The sequence below is a fragment of the Gadus morhua genome, chromosome 10 (assembly GCF_902167405.1).
Source record: "Gadus morhua chromosome 10, gadMor3.0, whole genome shotgun sequence".
In the NCBI taxonomy this organism is placed as follows: domain Eukaryota; kingdom Metazoa; phylum Chordata; class Actinopteri; order Gadiformes; family Gadidae; genus Gadus; species Gadus morhua.
In genome coordinates, this window is record NC_044057.1 from 2,234,668 (window position 1) to 2,251,942 (window position 17,275).

General features: G+C 43.9%; 2 protein-coding genes and 1 long non-coding RNA gene across 6 annotated transcripts; 1 reads left to right on the forward strand and 2 right to left on the reverse strand.

Annotated features, from left to right (window-relative positions):
• Window positions 1–2,397: 2,397 nt before the first annotated feature.
• On the reverse strand, window positions 2,398–3,720 carry LOC115552394 (uncharacterized). The gene is made up of 3 exons (XR_003978313.1): window positions 3,449–3,720; window positions 3,006–3,277; window positions 2,398–2,834 (listed from the first exon to the last, which is right to left on the reverse strand). It is a non-coding gene; the product is annotated as an uncharacterized LOC115552394 (long non-coding RNA).
• A 985-nt stretch (window positions 3,721–4,705) lies between these two features.
• On the reverse strand, window positions 4,706–8,201 carry LOC115552432 (THAP domain-containing protein 6-like). Its single transcript, XM_030368535.1, has 8 exons — window positions 7,885–8,201; window positions 7,416–7,608; window positions 7,173–7,247; window positions 6,459–6,717; window positions 6,194–6,347; window positions 5,534–6,053; window positions 5,263–5,406; window positions 4,706–5,153 (listed from the first exon to the last, which is right to left on the reverse strand). The coding sequence occupies exons 1-6, from the start codon at window positions 7,962–7,964 to the stop codon at window positions 5,861–5,863; spliced, it is 954 nt and encodes a 317-aa protein (XP_030224395.1). The 5' UTR covers window positions 7,965–8,201; the 3' UTR covers window positions 4,706–5,153; window positions 5,263–5,406; window positions 5,534–5,860.
• Window positions 8,202–9,786: 1,585 nt separating this feature from the next.
• On the forward strand, window positions 9,787–16,272 carry dnd1 (DND microRNA-mediated repression inhibitor 1). Of its 4 annotated transcripts, none has more exons than XM_030367444.1 (5): window positions 9,787–9,878; window positions 10,175–10,280; window positions 13,750–14,075; window positions 15,113–15,245; window positions 15,450–16,272. In XM_030367444.1, the coding sequence occupies exons 2-5, from the start codon at window positions 10,175–10,177 to the stop codon at window positions 15,962–15,964; spliced, it is 1,080 nt and encodes a 359-aa protein (XP_030223304.1). In that variant the 5' UTR covers window positions 9,787–9,878; the 3' UTR covers window positions 15,965–16,272. The 4 variants fall into 4 exon arrangements, with proteins under 4 accessions (XP_030223304.1, XP_030223306.1, XP_030223305.1 ...); XM_030367446.1 differs by having other exon boundaries at window positions 13,844–14,075; XM_030367445.1 differs by having other exon boundaries at window positions 9,794–10,042.
• Window positions 16,273–17,275: the final 1,003 nt, after the last annotated feature.

Sequence of the window (17,275 nt, forward strand, 5' to 3'; positions counted from 1 at the left end):
GAGTGAGTGTGTGTGTGTAACTACTGTTTGATGTCAAGATGGTGAAAAGGAAGTCACGTGTGATCTTGCGTCCCTGTGTGTGTAGTGAGCGGATGTGGACAGCAGAGGGCAATGTTGCCACACGAGAACATCTGCTCTCTGAGCGCTCTGCGAGACACCGTCTCCATTGCAACAGTAACTTGGCAGCATCCTGAACGGCCCTTTGAGGAGTGAGAAGGAAGCTTTCACCAAAGAGACCAGAGGGACTCATTCACTGGTTAAACTGGAGTCATAGCCATGTAACACCATGTAGATTCACACCATATGCACGCACACACCACAGATACACACATATAGATTCACACACAATATTGATACACACAACATAGATAGGCTACACTTTGCACACACACACACACACACACACACACACACGATGGATACAAACCATATATATACACACGCACACAATATATATTTACACCATGATATAGATAAACACATACCATCGATACACACCATATAGATGACACACCATAAAGATAAACACACCAAAAAGACACACACCAACGATTAACTTAATAAAGATACAAACTATATAGATAACCCCCCCCCCCCCCCCCCCCCCCCACCCACCCACCCACCCACACACACACACACACACACACACACACTACACTCCATACAGTTCTGGTCACTAAATACTACTCTTCCTTCTCTCTTCTCCTTCTCCCCTCTAATCCCTTTCCCCTCTCCTTCCTCCCTTCTCCGTCTCCCTTCCACGCATACGCATTTTTATTGCCTCTACTCGAGAATAGATTTGGGTGGGGATTTCTAGGTTTCATAAAAATCCGGGGTTTAGCCCAGAGGGAATATGAAAATGCTGTCCGCCAAATTCATTTGTATGCTTTATTGTGCATGCAAACTTTTTCATAATGCTTTATCTAAATAAAGAAATACAAGGTTTATTATAGATTTAAATAGCTACCTGGCTGCTATGCTGCTTATCCCCAAACATCTAAAGTTCCATTCAAGTTATTGCAGAGTAAAATTAATACAAGTGAGGCAGACCTTACACATATTGTGGCAAGTGGCAACCCCGATCGTCGGGGGCTGAGTTTTTCAAAGGAGACGCTCACACAAGGGCTGCGGGTCAGCGATTTTAATTCGTGTACCTCACGTGGGAACGAAGGTAAAACAGAAGTCAACATAAGTTCTTCCTCTTATGGGGTAAAAAGGGGCCGTCTCCGGGTCTGGTCCGGCTGCGAGGTCGGCGTCTCTATAGCTCCCGTCTTCTCCCACTCAGTCCTGGGGGGGAAGCGTATTAGCGTATGGGTTGGTGCGATCTCCCCCTACCGCGTCTTTCCAACTCGGCTATCCTCCTCGTCTGGTGCGTGCTCGGTCCGAGGCCTCTGCCGTCTCCCTCCCCCAGGTGATCCCAATGTCCATGATTGCCCGGGTGCGCTTGATGCGCGCTCCCGCGCTGAACGGCACATACCTCCCTCGGACTACCTGTCCACGGAGAGGGCGCTGCCCCCGGTGCAGGCGTGGTTCGACCCCCCCAGTTGGATCGGGGTTGACACAATATATACACAGACACACACACGGATCTGACTGGGGATAGGATAGGACAGGTTAATTCACTTGAGGTGGTAAACAGGTTGTTGTTTATTCTCTTGCCAGAAGGACTACCTAGACTAGGCTACTTAAAAATGTTTATGAATATTATTAATATATTATGACATGCAAATGAAGAAATAACAGCACTGCCCATCACTGTAATAAACCAAGTTAAACTTCCAGAGCGACACGGGGGAAGAGAGAGAGAGAGATCGAGAGATCTATTCGCCGAGAAAGAAGAGTTGAGGAAGAAAAGGTTGGATTGAACATTAATACACCGTGACCGCGTTACGGGCACTCCCGAGACTCCCGTCGTGCCCCGGCCGCGGCACCCCGGGCACCGTGACCTTGGCCGGGTGAAGACCAAAACCAACACTCTACAAAAGGCCCATCAACAAGCTTTGCGTGGTCCTTGATGCTGAAAACTCAGCTTAAGTCTGGCAAGGCCAGGCTCAAGTCTTCGATTTGCACGCTTTCACATACTGACACAAACATACATACTTGGATTTGCGTGCCACACACCAGCACATACATGTGCTTTCATGGACTACTCATTTATGTAATTATAACCATGTGTTTTCATATGAAGTGAACATTAAACAGAACAGATAGGTGCAATAAATACACACATGCACAAGGTATTCATATTATTTATGTTAAATCAATATATGGGCTACTAAAACTCGGCAATCTATTGTGTTGGTAACTTCACTCAAATCTATCTAGTCATGCAATTAGACAAATATGATAAAATATGAATATAATATGTGCAACCTTTGTGGCTGTTCAAGACACACTGAAGGCATGATGCCACCATAGGTTTGCAGAGAACTATATACAATATACAGTAACAAACGAGAGAGAGGCAGCAAAAATGGGCGGGCCCACAGAGAGACCCACCAGGGTCGTAACATTGGGCTAATGCCCTTTGAAAAGGACTGTTTTCTTGAGCTTCTGTCGCATGTTGTTGCTCTAAGCTTAGTGTAGTCATTTGAGAGATGTGGTGTAGCCTTAGCTTAAAAAACAAGGACACAACTAGTGTTAGCAGCATATGGTGGTGGCTGTCTATGCCATGCTGCGTGTCGCCGATGTGCTCCCGGAGCACCAACACATCCTTCGGCCTCCATTGTTTCTTAGACACAGCAGGTGGGAGCTCTGGTCCTTGATGGCGGAGGCAGCGTCGTGTCACCAGGCTGGCACGGCAGGCATCACAGGACAGCTTCTTCAGAGCCCGTCTCACAACAAATCATGAAATTTGGGTTAGTATAATATCATAACTTATAATAATATACGTGGGGAAATTAAGGAGACATTTCTTTTTTTGGACTGTCAAGATTGTTCTCTGCCAGAGTTGACTACTGGCAGTATCGGATATATATATATATCGACTTTCAGTCAGCCTATACCTGAAATGTACACGAGAGCGTTGTCCACAAGACCATCGTAGCGGACGGGAAGGTAATGTCAGCAAACGGGGATGGAAGATCTTCTCCTCCTGCTAGAGAGGACATATCTCCAGCTGACAGGCTTGTAGAGGCGTCGATGACCGCTGATAGGGACTCTGTCTCATCCTGTGCAGTCACATTGCCTCTGCATGGTTTAACAACTCCACACTGGGCCATCAGCTTTCTGAAGATGTATTTGAACTGGCCGGCATTAGGGTTGTTATTCCAGCCACCTTAAAAAAACACAAGATATACAAGTATATTACACAGATATTCAATATGTGTGTTTTACCAAAAATGGAAAAAAAACAAAAACATATGGACCGAAAAACTGAAAACAATCCAAGCATTTGCTGAAACTTTGTCACTTAGTGTTGCGGCTGGTAAAAAATATTTTTTGAAACCTATCGGATGCTCTGATGGAGTTAAAGAGAAGTTCCAAATGGTCCTGGCTGAATCTGTAGGTCAGGACATATCGCTGTCCTTCAAGCATCACAGGAACCATAGACATCAACGTGTCAATGTTTATGACGAAGCCCAGGACAGAGGAACCTTCAAAAGCAAATATTGTATTACTATGATGATTCTGCCAAAACAGGACACGAGAAAGCAGGGAAACAAACTAACAGTATAGGGTGAAAATAGTGAATGCTCCCAGAGCAGCACTTCTCAGGGCAGACACAAATCCACATTTCAAACAATTCACTTCATTGCCACATTTGGGGGGGGGGGGGGGGGGGGGGGGGTTAAAGCTGACTAGTTTGCATCCCTGACCTTAAAAGTATAATCTGTGTACGGTTTAGGATCCTTAAAAGTACTTTTAGGACACTAAAACCTTCTTGAATCAATTCACAACGTAACATGCAGACCATGCAATACATGAACAGAAAAGAGCATCTCATGAACTCGATGCAGACAGGACTGAACATCTTACAGGACAGAGCATCGTATGAACTTGATGCAGACAGGAGGACAGAGCATCTGAACTCGATGCAGAAGACACAGAAGACTGTAGATAAACAAGAGAACAGAGCATCTGTTGAACTTATATCATGGAGTTGAGGGATGCACTGAAACCAGTAGAGTTCTACATTAGATAATTTAATGATTTGTAAATTGACTACTTGTATACATCTAACAAATAATAAAATAAACCCTTATTTCTAATTGAGCACACAATAATTTAATTAGAATTAAGAATTTGTACTGGGTATTGGCGACTACAAATGGTGTAAGTGCATCACTAATTGTCACTATTTTAAAATACCCCTTTGTTCGGTAAAGGGGTTTGCCATCCTCCATCTTCAAAGTGAGCAAGTACCCCCTGGCTTTTATCAAGAACTCCTTGGTGCTTGTCCAATTCCTGGAACCAAGGGGGGCTTTGAACCCTTTGGCTCTGGGATTGCGACTGTTCAAGATGTCAAACAGCTTGTCTGATATCTATAAACCAATATCTAAATTAACTGAAAGCACTTAAATCATCACTATAACTTAGTATAACTATAACTAAGTTTCAACAGGTATCAGATAGTAAACACCCAAGTATGAGGCATAGTTTGATTTCTCTCCATTTTCTCTGTGGCTATGATTTTAAAATGTATATTTATGTATTATATTTATGTATTATATTTATTTTATGTAACAATAAGGGTGTTTTTGAGGAAAGTATGAGGTAGGTATAAACAGTTTTAACCAAGTTCTTGCATAGTGTTGAATTTGAGGAGGGTCATAATTATTGAATCGTTCCTGATGCCAAAATGTTCCGCTTTGGGATAGCTGACCAACATATCACCTACAAAGGGAGGGAGGGTGTTAAAAGGGGATAAAAGGGGTTAAAGCAATTAATCACCCAAATGTTGCCAAGAAGTTAACAGTAGGCCTAGAATGTTGGGAAATGTTTTTGGTCAATGATGCAAATCCTAGCTGCATTACCTTAATTAATTCAGAAGTAGCCTCGCAATCTTCGAACTCTGCATAGCCCACGTCCTGCAAGGCGGGAGCGCCCCTGCCACAGAGTTACTCAAAGTCTGAGTGCCACTGCCACAGAGTTACTCAAAGTCTGAGTGCCACTGCCACAGAGTTACTCAAAGTCTGAGCAGCCAGGGAGACCTTGATTGAGTTTATAAGGAGAAATGAAGAGCACATTAAAAAACACAATAAAGCCTTAGAGCCTATTACTATTGCGGCCCTCTATACATAAATCATCATGCAAACATACCTTCATCTTCTGATTAGCAAAGTTCACATGCTTATCTGTGACTCGGTTGGCAGCAGGTAGTCCACTTTTCTTTTGGACATTGTTCAGCTGAACTATGTACTTCCAATTGATACGGCCAGTTATGCTTCTAATTGGGCTGTATGCCTGCAGAACCAGATTTTTTTTTTTCACGTCAACTGTAAAGCACCATATTCTGCAGAATTATGTAAATAAAATCAAAATGTATAAAAAGCAGAACAGTCAGAAAAAATAGGCAATAATGAGCATGTACCTGCAACATATTGCGTGTCAGCTTCAGCATGTGGCAAGCATCCATCACAACAAAAACATTGTCATGGGATACTGGATGTGGGAAATGGGTCTTCAAGGGCTTACAGGGGTCTGCTTTTAAATCGTACCCAAGTTGGGTGCACACACAGATATTTGTTGCATGACCATCCATTGTCATGCACACCACCCTTATTTGACGATGATCCAGCTCTTCTAGTGCATGTTCTACTAACACTTTCTGTGATTCTGGTGTGAGGGACTTGGAGCTTTCCAATAACCTTGAAGCCCAACCACCATAAACACAAGAACCTCGGAAGCTATGTCAGTCTCATTCAGTCGATCCCCCATGTCCACACATTGTTTGTGTCTGAGGATCATGTTGGACGTGCTTTTTGATGGACATGGCATCCAGCATCAGAGTGACACTTCCGTATTTGACCTCATCTTCCCGACGTCGTCTTTCCAGCATGTCCAACATCATTTTATTGAGACCAGGTCTGGCATCAAGAGAGCTCAGCCACCTTGTATAATTAAAAAGAGGATATTTAACCACGTAGCCATTTAACCACTAACACAAGCATCCCTATGGTGGACACACTAAATAATATTGTCTGTAGTGCTTAATGTAATTCAGTGTAAAATTAGACATCATGAAGAATACCTTTGCAATGAACTGGGATGTGGCAGGTGAATGTGCAGAGTATCTCTCAGGTAGTGATATGCCTTTGGACCATGCAGATGGAGCGTAAGGGCAAAATCTCTCTGGGCCTTGGTGTACTCTACGCCCTGCCTCGACAGGAGATGAACCGGAAGATCTGAAATTCAATTAGAAAAAGTCATTCAGTAGGTCTCCTTTTAATGGTAACTAGGAAGTCAACAAATAACATAAAATACCCAAAATATTTAATGTGATATTTTTATTTTACCTGAGTAGAATTCAAGCTTGTCTTTCAGCTCTTCGTTGATGAGATCTTTCTCCTTCAGTTCCTCCAGAACAGCCTGATAGTTGTTTTTGGCCCTGTTTTCTCTCCTGAAGCCATTGATCTTCTCCCGCTGCAGTTTCCTCACTCTCGCTGAGGCTTCTTCAAGTTTGGTCTTCACAGCCGTAGGGCAAGCAGGCAATGCATAGAAGTGGTCGTCAGTGGCCTGCCGCTTGCGGCTCAATCTCCCCTCTCCAGTAGCTCCCTTTTGTTTTGGCAAAATATACAAATATATAAATAATAGTAATACGGAAATGAATAACTTACTTTTTCAACAATTCAATCTTCACTTTTGAATTCTGTGAGCCTGAATGAATTTTTAGTTTCTCTAATTCTCCAACAGAAAACCCAACAGCATACTTTTAAGAAATTGTACAGGCTTCTCCACTTTTTTTTTTGGACAAAAATATAAAGGTTGCCTACCCCTGAGTGTAGTTTCAATGTTCACACATGTTTATTCATTCTAGTGTATGAGTGACAGAGAAAGTGAGATAGCCAGTGGTTTTCAAACTTTTTACACAGAGTACCCCCTCAAATAATATTGGGCTCTTAGACTACTAACACCATCATAGACCTGGGTACCATCAAGATAAAGGATTTGATATAACAAGGCATATGATGCTCTAATTAGTTTGTGACATTCCACATGCAAATACTCACAACATCAGGCTTCAAGTCCATTGCCGGGTTGTCTTCCGCTCTATTAGCTGTGGTTGTGCTTCTTGTTGCTACCGACTAAAATAAACATAAGTAAAGAAGTTGAGTGTCTAAAATGTGCTGTAATAAACAACACATTATATAACTTGCAGAAACAAAAACTGAAGTGTGACATTTAATCACATATTTATATTGATATATCAATCTTATACACCTTGAATTATTGTGGGTCAATGATACACATACCCTTTGAAGATGAGCTGGAAAGTTGAAAAGGGTTGGCACAACACCATCTTTAAGCCGGACAGTCTGCCCCATCCTGTCAAAGTCCTCCCTCCTGAAGTGGTCGCTGCAGAGCAGTGCCCTGTCAGAGGCAGCAAAACCGTCCCTTCTTAGGGCAATTTCCCACTTTATCCGCATCGCTCTGGCTTTGGGAAACCTTAAAAAAGTGAGAAATGCACCCAGATATATTAATTATTGTCAACATTTTCAATCAGTATTTAAGATCAACCACACTAAAAACAAAAAAGGTGTCCAAAATTCCATTCAGTGATTGTGTTAACAAACATATTCTAAAAAGCCTTGTGTCAACAACAATCTAGCAATACTATTATGTCATACTAGCCCCGCTGTTGCTGTGTAACAGGACCTGTATTGTATATACTTCCACTAAGTAACTAAAGATTATCGTAGTCGTAACATTGTAATATCCTACAGGTGAAAGGTGATCCCACGGGTTCTCGTTTCGAGAGTTCGCAGATTAACGCATCCGTAGGCGGCACAAATGTCTGGCATCTTCAATTGTCAGCAATTTCCTGTAGGATTCATAATGTAAGACAAACAAACCCGATTGGAAATCATGTGCAACTTCAGTGTAATCATGTTCAACTTAAATTATATTGAAAATAGCAATTCTGCCTCTCCCATCGATGTAAAATTACTGGGTAGCTAGTAGCCTACCCGTGATACACAACTAAGCTGCACGATTAAGTCATTTTTCAAAGAGAAAAGCTACAATTTAAACATGTTTAAGCATCCAGAATTATAACCACGTTAATAACGTTTGTAAGAAACCAAACCGTTTGTAAATCCGTCAAGATTTCAGCGAGATAAGAGTATTAGCGATTGTGAAGATCACAGACTTACGTCCGCTACAATAGATTCCACCAGAAAGCTTTACTGTGGTAAGATGGCGGCCTAGAGTGACGTTCTAGACGCCGCCAAGTCGCCGGCTCCCACGGAAAACAATAAAGCTGGCCATTGTACTCTATGGGTGTGTTCGAAATGACTTACTACCTACTAAATACTTGGCTTACTACTCGAATCCTTAAATAATGATTGAGTAATCCATTTTGAGTAATCGACGTTCGGAAGACCGTTCTTACTTAACCACCTCAGATGACGTGAATCAAATGACGTGTCATAACCTACCGGCCGGGCGCCGTTAATAAATATTATAAATAAATATATAAACGTCACATTTAACGTCAGAGTACATCTTCAACCTAAGGATTTGCGGTGATATGTTAAAAACAATTATTAAACAATTACATCGGTATGGCTGTGGGCTCTGCTGCTGCGGCTCCCCGTTTAGCTCCATTGCTTCCATTGTTCTTTTGAATAGACGCAGTGCATTCTGGGGCAGTTGAGTACGTCTAGTAAGCTAGCGATGCTTACACAAAATCTTTCCGGAAGTAGAAGACATTCGGATACTACTCGCTGACCTAAAACTCGCTTACTACGTTCTGCTTACTCAATTTGACGTCATAGTTAGTAAGCGTAGGAAGCAAGTAGGTGGTTTCGAACACACCCATTGGGTGTGTTATGATTGTACTCTTCATCTTCTTCTTCTTGGGGTTTTACGGCGGTTGGCATCCACAACTTGGTGCATTACCGCCCTCTTCTGATCCAGTTAATGAATCAAAACAAAAATATCCAAACACTCACTCATTCACACCTTCTTTCTACTCTATATCCTATCATATAACCCTGTTTCTCTCAAAAAGCCAAACAATACTTTTATACAATTCCTCTTCATTAATCTTAAAATATTTTCCAAAGTATACTCCTGCATACCCAATTCTCTCAATTGATTTTTCATACTTTCCCTCTCCATCCCATAACCACTACAGTTCATTAAAACATGTTCCACTGTCTCCTCTACCTGGCACCCCTCACATAATCCAGTGGGGTGTTTTCCTATCAAATTCATTGTTTTATTTAGTGCACTGTTAACCTTATCAAAATGTGTTCATCCTTCCTCTGACCACTAGGCCTATACCTTATCTGGCCATTGTAGAATGCGAGAGACTCGATTTAACGTTTGAAACGTCTTTATATGTATTTTTTTTTAATCCGCGAGCCCTTTCCCGGCATTCATTGCGGTTTTATCTAAATATCAAGCAAACAAAACAAGCAACTGGATTATTCAATTTTCTATTTTTGATTTTAAAAACAGAAAAATACCGTTTATTTGTATATTCCTTTTGCCCTTTTTCGGCTTCAAAACCAAATCAGAAAAAAAAAACGACTCTGTTAATGTTTTTTTCTGATTTTGTTTTAAATTGGAATATTGAAAGAACGAACCATACATGGATTTTTCCTGCCCCCTAAAACTGACAAATGAAGTGTCGCATTAGCGGGAGCCGCGCAGTCAATTAGGCCTACGCGGGCGTCGTGGATTTGTTTCTTTCGCTCCCGCAGATTAAGGTAATAGCCTACCATTCGGTTTCCTCACTTTAGCATTGCTTTTTTTATTGATTTTTTTTAACCAAAAACGAGCGTAAATCAAAACTAAGTGGAAGGTCGAGGCCCTGAACGAAACTCACCTCGACTTTCTTGTAGCTTCGCTTCGACATGGATTTGGTTGTCCTGTAAGCGCCGCTATTTTGTTTAAATTCATGTATGCTGTTTGTTTGTGAAATAGAGTGCGTTGTGTGTTTGTCAAACAAAGGGGTTATTATCGATCCCCTTGGTAAACAAGGACGTTGCTAAACTGTGTCCAGATGGTAAGCCCTGCTCGGCTGCAGGCCTTGGAAGCATGGCGAAACGAGAACCATATCAGCCTCTCCCAAGTGAACGGGCAGAGGAGGTACGGCGGACCCCCGGACGGTGAGCCAAAGCTTAACTTCTGTTTACATGGATGGAACATTGTGTATGGAGGACCACAAGTGTCAAGGAAATAGTAATAAAGAAATACAAATTCTTTATTATTTGATATTTTAATGGGCAATAAAAAGAGGAATTATAAAAATGTTTTACAAATGAAATATTAATCCATCAATAAGTAGCTCAAATTAAAATGGGATTTACAAAAACAACTTATAACAGTCAATAAGTACATTATTTAAAAAATCATTAATGAATTCATAAATAAATGATGCAATTAAAAATATATATTTGAAAATGCAGTTTAAAAAGGGAAATAAATAACTGGATTCACAAATTGGATTTTGCGTTTAGGCGCCAAGAAGACCCTTTGAAGAAGATAAGTTATTTGCCAGCAGCATTTAAAGTGTTTAGGCGGGTGCGGCTCTCTAGCCAATCAGAGAGCTTCTCTAGCCAATCGTGACCATGGCTCTTGACCCGCCTCCGTAACATTGTATCACTTTCTACCGGACGGGTGCTGGTCACGTGGGAGGGGTCACAAGTTCACTTGTTACTTTTTTGCCAATGAGCGCGGGTTCAGAGGGACATGCGGTTGAACGATCGACATTCAGTGGCTGTGTCTCAATGCAGGGGACGCATCATTCGAAGGGTGCATTCGAAGGGCGATTGTGTCACTGCGACTCGTCCCATCGCGGGGCTGTCCCATTTCGAAGGCTCCTTCAAATGCGGCCGACAAATGCAGCCTTCTTTTCCCGGATTTGAACGATAAACCGGATGTATCCTTCACGACCCAACGTATCCCAAGATTCATTGCGCGTTGGATTTTTTTCAGAAATGGAGTCAGAGAGAGCGGAAGCGGCAGTTGCAGCAAATTACATATTCAGTGACAAAACTGTATAATTTTTTTTTATATTAAAATAAAGTTGGGACTATTTAAAAGTTGTAACTTTATTGTCAAAGTTCAATTTCATTAACGAACAATATAACGTTAAACTAATTAACGTTATATTTTATATAATTATTATATAACAGAATCAGAAAACTTTATTGATCCCCGGGGGGAAATTGTTTTGTTCCAGGTGCTCCGTACAAATAGAAATTACAAGCATAGAAGATACGATTATAAAAAATAGAAAATTATAAATGAAATGCAATAAAATAAAAGTAAGAATAATGTAAGAGGTGGACATCTAAGTGAAAGTGGACATCTCTTAGTGGGTTATATAAAACAGCTCCATATTTCTCCGGTTGGCCCCATAGACCTCTGAAGAATAAGTCCTGCCTCCGAGACTCCTGGTTCCATCGGTAAAATGTCTATGGGAAATAACATGTTTTTTGAATGATTGTACATAGGGTTGCCGCGGTATACGGTATTACCGATGTTACCGGCGTTGAGGCCAACAGTTATTTTTAATTTTTTTCAGTAATAAAAAGAAAATTCAGTAAAAATGAATAATATAATTAAGAAAATTAAAATGTGTAGAATAGGCCACAGTTCTGCTCTGTGCGGGAGAGAATTAGGGATGGGAATCGAGAACCAGTTCTTGTTCAGAACCGGTGCCGAGTCAACCGATTCCTTGGAATCATTAGCATGCCTGCTTAACGATTCCGCTTATCGGTTCCGGTCGCGGCAAATGCGTCATGACGTCACACACACGCTGCTTTGTTTTGCTCAGAACGCAGCCGAGGAAGAAGTGCATTGTGCGTTCACACCAAACGCGACGGGGCGACAATATCCCATACAAAGTGAACGTAGAGACGCGTATCGGGCGTATTCTTCGCGAGAGAAAACCGGCGACAAGTTTGTCGCGCCACACTTTCGCCGTGCACAGGCGAGCGCGTTCAAGAGGATTTGTGCCGCGGCAAATTCGCTCTAGTTGAAATATTTCAACTTTGATGCGAATTTCGCGTGATGACAGCCAATCAGCGTTCAACAGCGTGACAACTGAGTGACATGTGTAACGTAATAATAATAATAAAAATACATTTAATTTAGAGGCGCCTTTCAAGGCACCCAAGGTCACCTTGCAGAGCATAAAATTATCATAAATCGTTTAAAAACAACATTGTGGAAAAAATAATAATAAATAAATAAATAAATAAATAAAACAAAGACAAGACCAAAACAAACAAACAATCAAGACAGTGATCAGTTAGACGTTGTGTGCGAGTTTGAACAGGTGAGTTTTGAGTTGTCTGACTGTTTTATGTGTGGGGGGAGGGAGTTCCAGAGCCTGGGTGCTGAACAGATGTATGACCGGGCACCCATTGTAGTGAGTCGTGATGTGGGGATGCATAGTAGTCCAGCAGAGGTTGAGCGGAGGGAGCGGGAGGGAGTGTATTCTTGGAGGAGGTCACAGAGGTAACTGGGGGCTAGGTTGTGGAGAGCTTTGTAGGTGAGGAGTAGGGTTTTGTATTGGATGCGGTAGTGTACTGGGAGCCAGTGAAGTTGGATGAGGACAGGGGTGATGTGGTCAGATGATTTGGTGCGGGTGATGATCCGGGCGGCTGAGTTCTGAATGATCTGCAGTCTGTTGATGAGTTTGGTGGGGAGTCCGGTGAGGAGGGCGTTGCAGTAGTCTATGCGTGATGTGACAAATGAGTGAACTAGGATTTCAGTGCTGGATTGGGTCAGTGATGGGCGGAGTCTGGCGATGTTGCGGAGGTGGAAGAATGCAGTCCGGGTGATGTTGTGAATATGGGGTGCGAATGAGAGGGTGTTGTTCAGGATGACGCTGAGGCTCTTGACTTTGGAGGAGAAGGGTACTGGGAGTCCATCGAAGATTATGAGTTGAGCTGGGGTGTGTTGTGATTTTGTGAGGGTGGATTTGGAGCCGATGAGCAGGGCCTCGGTCTTGTTTCCATTGAGTTTCAGGAAGTTCCTGCTCAACCAGCTCCGGATCTCTTCCAGGCACGTGATGAGGGAGGTGGGGGGGGAGGGGATGGCAGCGGTGGGTTTGGTGGAGATGTAGACCTGTGTGTCGTCAGCGTAGCGGTGAAAATGGACCCCATGGTGACGGAGGAGTGTGCCCAGCGGGCCAGACGCTGTCACCGAGTGTGAGTGGAGAGTTGACGGAGAAGATGGCGTTGACTTAGTTCAAAAGTTTATACCGTTTATACTCGGTAATACCGGTGTTGACACGAGTGTATTACTCGGTGTGAAATTGTCCACACCGCGGCAACCCTAATTGTACATAACAAACTCTGTAGGTGGCGAAGAAGTAAAAGCCACTCACGTTTTGACCCACACACTTTTTCCATCTAGATTCCACTTGGGTTTTGCATTGTCGGTGACGTTAAAGTAGTAAATTATTATAAATGCTACTTTAACGGCACCACAGAGTAGCATTTATAATCGTTTTACTACTTTAAGAAATCTTGCAGGAAGCTATAAAAGGCCTGGGGAATGTTTGTTTCATTCTTCCGGCCCTGCCCTTCCCGCACTGACCCCTTGTACCCCCTTAATGTGCAGGGTGGGAAGGGCCGGCCCCGGGCGACGGCTGTGAGGTGTTCATCAGCCAGTTGCCCGAGGATGTGTTTGAGGACCTTCTGATCCCCCTGTTCAGTTCTGTCGGCCGGCTCTGGGAGTTCCGCCTCATGATGAACTTCAGCGGCTGGAACCGCGGTTTTGCCTACGCCACGTACGGGAGCGCCGGCGAGGCCGCCGAGGCGGTGCGCCGGCTGCACGGCCATCGGCTTGGGCCCGCCAAGCAGCTCTGCGTCTGCCACAGCACCCAGAAGAAGCAGCTGTGTGTGGGAGAGCTGCCCGTCACCATCCAACAGCCGTACGTGCTACAGGTAGGTCTAGGGCATGGTTTCTCAGCGGGGGCGTTCGCACAACCTAGGGGGGCGCTGGGAACGTGATTCCATTTTTGGGGGGGGGGGTTTTAAACATTCATTGTTTTATTTTTTTGGGGTGAAAAAATAGGCTACCAGAAATAAACAGCCTATTTTAATTTATTGGTTTCTAACCCCTCTACCGTCTCAGCTACTTGTTACTGTCTATGCGCAGTAGAACAGTAATCATACAGCGCGGTTCGGTCCTGCACACGCCCGGACTCCCGTTACATCAGCTATCGTCATGATCTCTATAGTAACGCTGATAAACATAACCCAAGTTCGCGGGTTAACAGTTCAATCCAACCATTTCTTCCTCAACTCTTCTTTCTTGGCAAATAGATCTCTCTCGCTCTCTCTCTCACTTGCCCGCTCGCTCATTTTTTTTATGGGGGGGGGGGGGGGGGTTTGCTCAAAAAAGGTTGAGAACCACTGGTCTAGGGGAACGACCCATTGGCGCGTTTCCACCGAGTGGTGTGGTACGATTAAGTACGGCTCGCATATCCACCGCCGACGGTACCCTTACGGTAGGGCGGGGTTTGAGCCGGACGGCGACAGCCGCGGCAGCTAAGTAAGCATCGTGACGTCATAGAGGCCCCACGCAGTGTGGCCTGCTAATATACGGAAGGCCTCTTAAAGGAGGACACCATCACGAGCCATCGCATGCAACTTCTGATTGGCTGACGTGGTTTACAATAGGTCAGCTGGTGATTGAACAGTGATGTGATGCCTCTCCTGGGAGGGTTGGAACCACAGGGGGATTTGATTTGTAATGCAACACAACGTGTACTGAACCCATAGGAACACTCTTCTCACATTGGTGACTATATGCTATATTTGATATTGCATGCAATATTTATTTTTTTCCTAGATCTAAAATGCCACATTTGTTATTGGTCATTATACTGCATATTCGGACCAATGATTTAGTCATTCCATCTGTGTTGCGTGACTCAGTGTCGTGCAGCGGCTCAGTGTTCACGTTGCTTCTCCACCAGGTGCTGAGGGCGCTGAGCGGCGGCGTGGAGAGTGTGTCCCTGAAGTCGGGGACGGACATCAAGGGCGTGTCTGCTCTGGTGGTCTATGAATCCCACCATGCAGCCGCCATGGCCAAGAAGGTGATCAGAGAAGGTGTGTAGCTCGGTGGGTCAACCCTGTATTCCAGAAGTTAACAGTGTTCTAATATTGGAACATTATCGTTGTCATTTATCAGTCAAATGGTTCGCCTGTATGAGGTACATTAAACCCCTATTTATGCCCTAGGCACATGCCTAGAGCCTAAATAAGTGGACAAGATGTACAGCGTCCTTTCTCAACATGCAATGTCCTTTCCAGGTTTCAAGAAGCATTGCTCCCTGACGGTCTCCGTCAAGTGGCACTATTCCTCTACCAAGGTCAGGAGACCCCTCACGCATGGAGAGGGGACCCCTCGCTCTGGGCCCCCGCGCTCTGGGCCCCCTCGCTCTCAGCCCCCGCGCCTTCAGCCCCCCCTATCAACCACCGAGACCTTCAACAAGGCCCCGGGGGCCCCTGGCCCTCTACCCCCCCGCCCCGCCCCGTTCTGGTCGTCCCCGCTCCCCCAGAAGCCGTGCCTCCTCGCGCTGCTCCAGCGGACGTGCGGCACCAGGCCGGACTTTAACCTGGAGTGTACCGCCTCGGGCCCGTGGCACGTCTGCGTGTCCTACAGCGTGCAACTGCCCCACCTGCCCCACCCCTTAAAAGGCTGGCTGACGGTCCGGAGGGGTGTCACCCACGAGGACACGTGGCGAGAGGTGAACCAGTTGGTGGCCGGGCGGGCCCTTGCAGCCCTCTGGCCGGGCACGGAGGGCATGCCGAAACAGGCTTGGTGAACGCGCCCAACGGGACGTGTTAAACACTTATCTTGACCATCGCAGGGCGTTCCCCTTTTATACATGTTCGAAGAAAAAAATGCTTTGGTTTTATGTTGTGCATGTTTTTATTGGTGTTGAATGTTGCATGCTTTATATTTGTACCTAATTTTAATCTAAATAAGCTGCTGCTTGTCATTGTAGAAGAGTATGCAGTGTGGAGTTTTACAGAGATCTATTGGGAGGTTTGATATGAAAGACGTCGGTTCTGCACCTTGGTGTGGACATGTTGGTTTGATCTTGCATGATTAAATGTCTTACCTACCATCCTTGGTGTTGCACTGCTAGTCACTTTGTATTTTATTTACATAGGACATCAAAACATACGATAAAAGGGAAACGAACGCAACCACGGACTGAGTGCCGGACTTGGGGTGATCGGGCCTTCTCAGTTTCTGTCCCCCTACCCTTTGGAATTCACTCCCCTCCCACATCATAGTCTCTCCAACCCTCGCTTCTTTCAAATCTGCACTCAAAATATACCTCTTTACACTAGCCTTCCCCACCTAACACACACCTTATTCTTCATGTTTAACCTCTGCTTTTATTTTATTCCTAGTCTGTCTTACATAGTTTTGATAGGGCAATATGCAAAGCGTCTTAGAGTAGCATATTAGGCGCTATATCAATTTCTTATTATTATCATCCGTGTCGTGCGATTCCGAGTCAAAGGGGCGGCAGGTCGAATCCACACAAGGTAGCTCCTGTTGGCCGGCATTAAATAAAGATTATGGGGCGAAAAAAAGATCGTCCTGGCGGCCTTAAACTGACTCAACAGCGCCATCTGCTGTCGTGCAGTGTAAATCACAGGACATTTGTTTGTCACGTGACTTGTCACTAATTTTCCGCCTTGCTGATCCACACGCAAATGCCTTCAGATCCACACATAACTTTCAGTTTTCCGTAGAATTGTTTTCTGTACTTGAAGGAACCAGCGAGACGTTCTCCCAGCATTTGGTGAAATTGTTACGCAGCCTATATTAATCTTTACTATCTGAATGGAAAATGCAATATTTTAGGACAGATGCACCATTAAACGTTTTTCTAATGACATTTCTAGCGAGAAATATACTTTTTCCTTGCATAATCTTCATTAGGCCTAAGTGAATGTGTATGATCTTTATTAATCTTTATCTGAATGGGAAATGCAATATTTTAGGACCGATTCACCATTAAACGTGTTTCTGATGAAGTTTCTAGTGAGCAATATACTTTTTACTTGCATAATCTTCAGTCAGTGATTGTGTCTGATCTTTAGTTTTATAGTTGTTA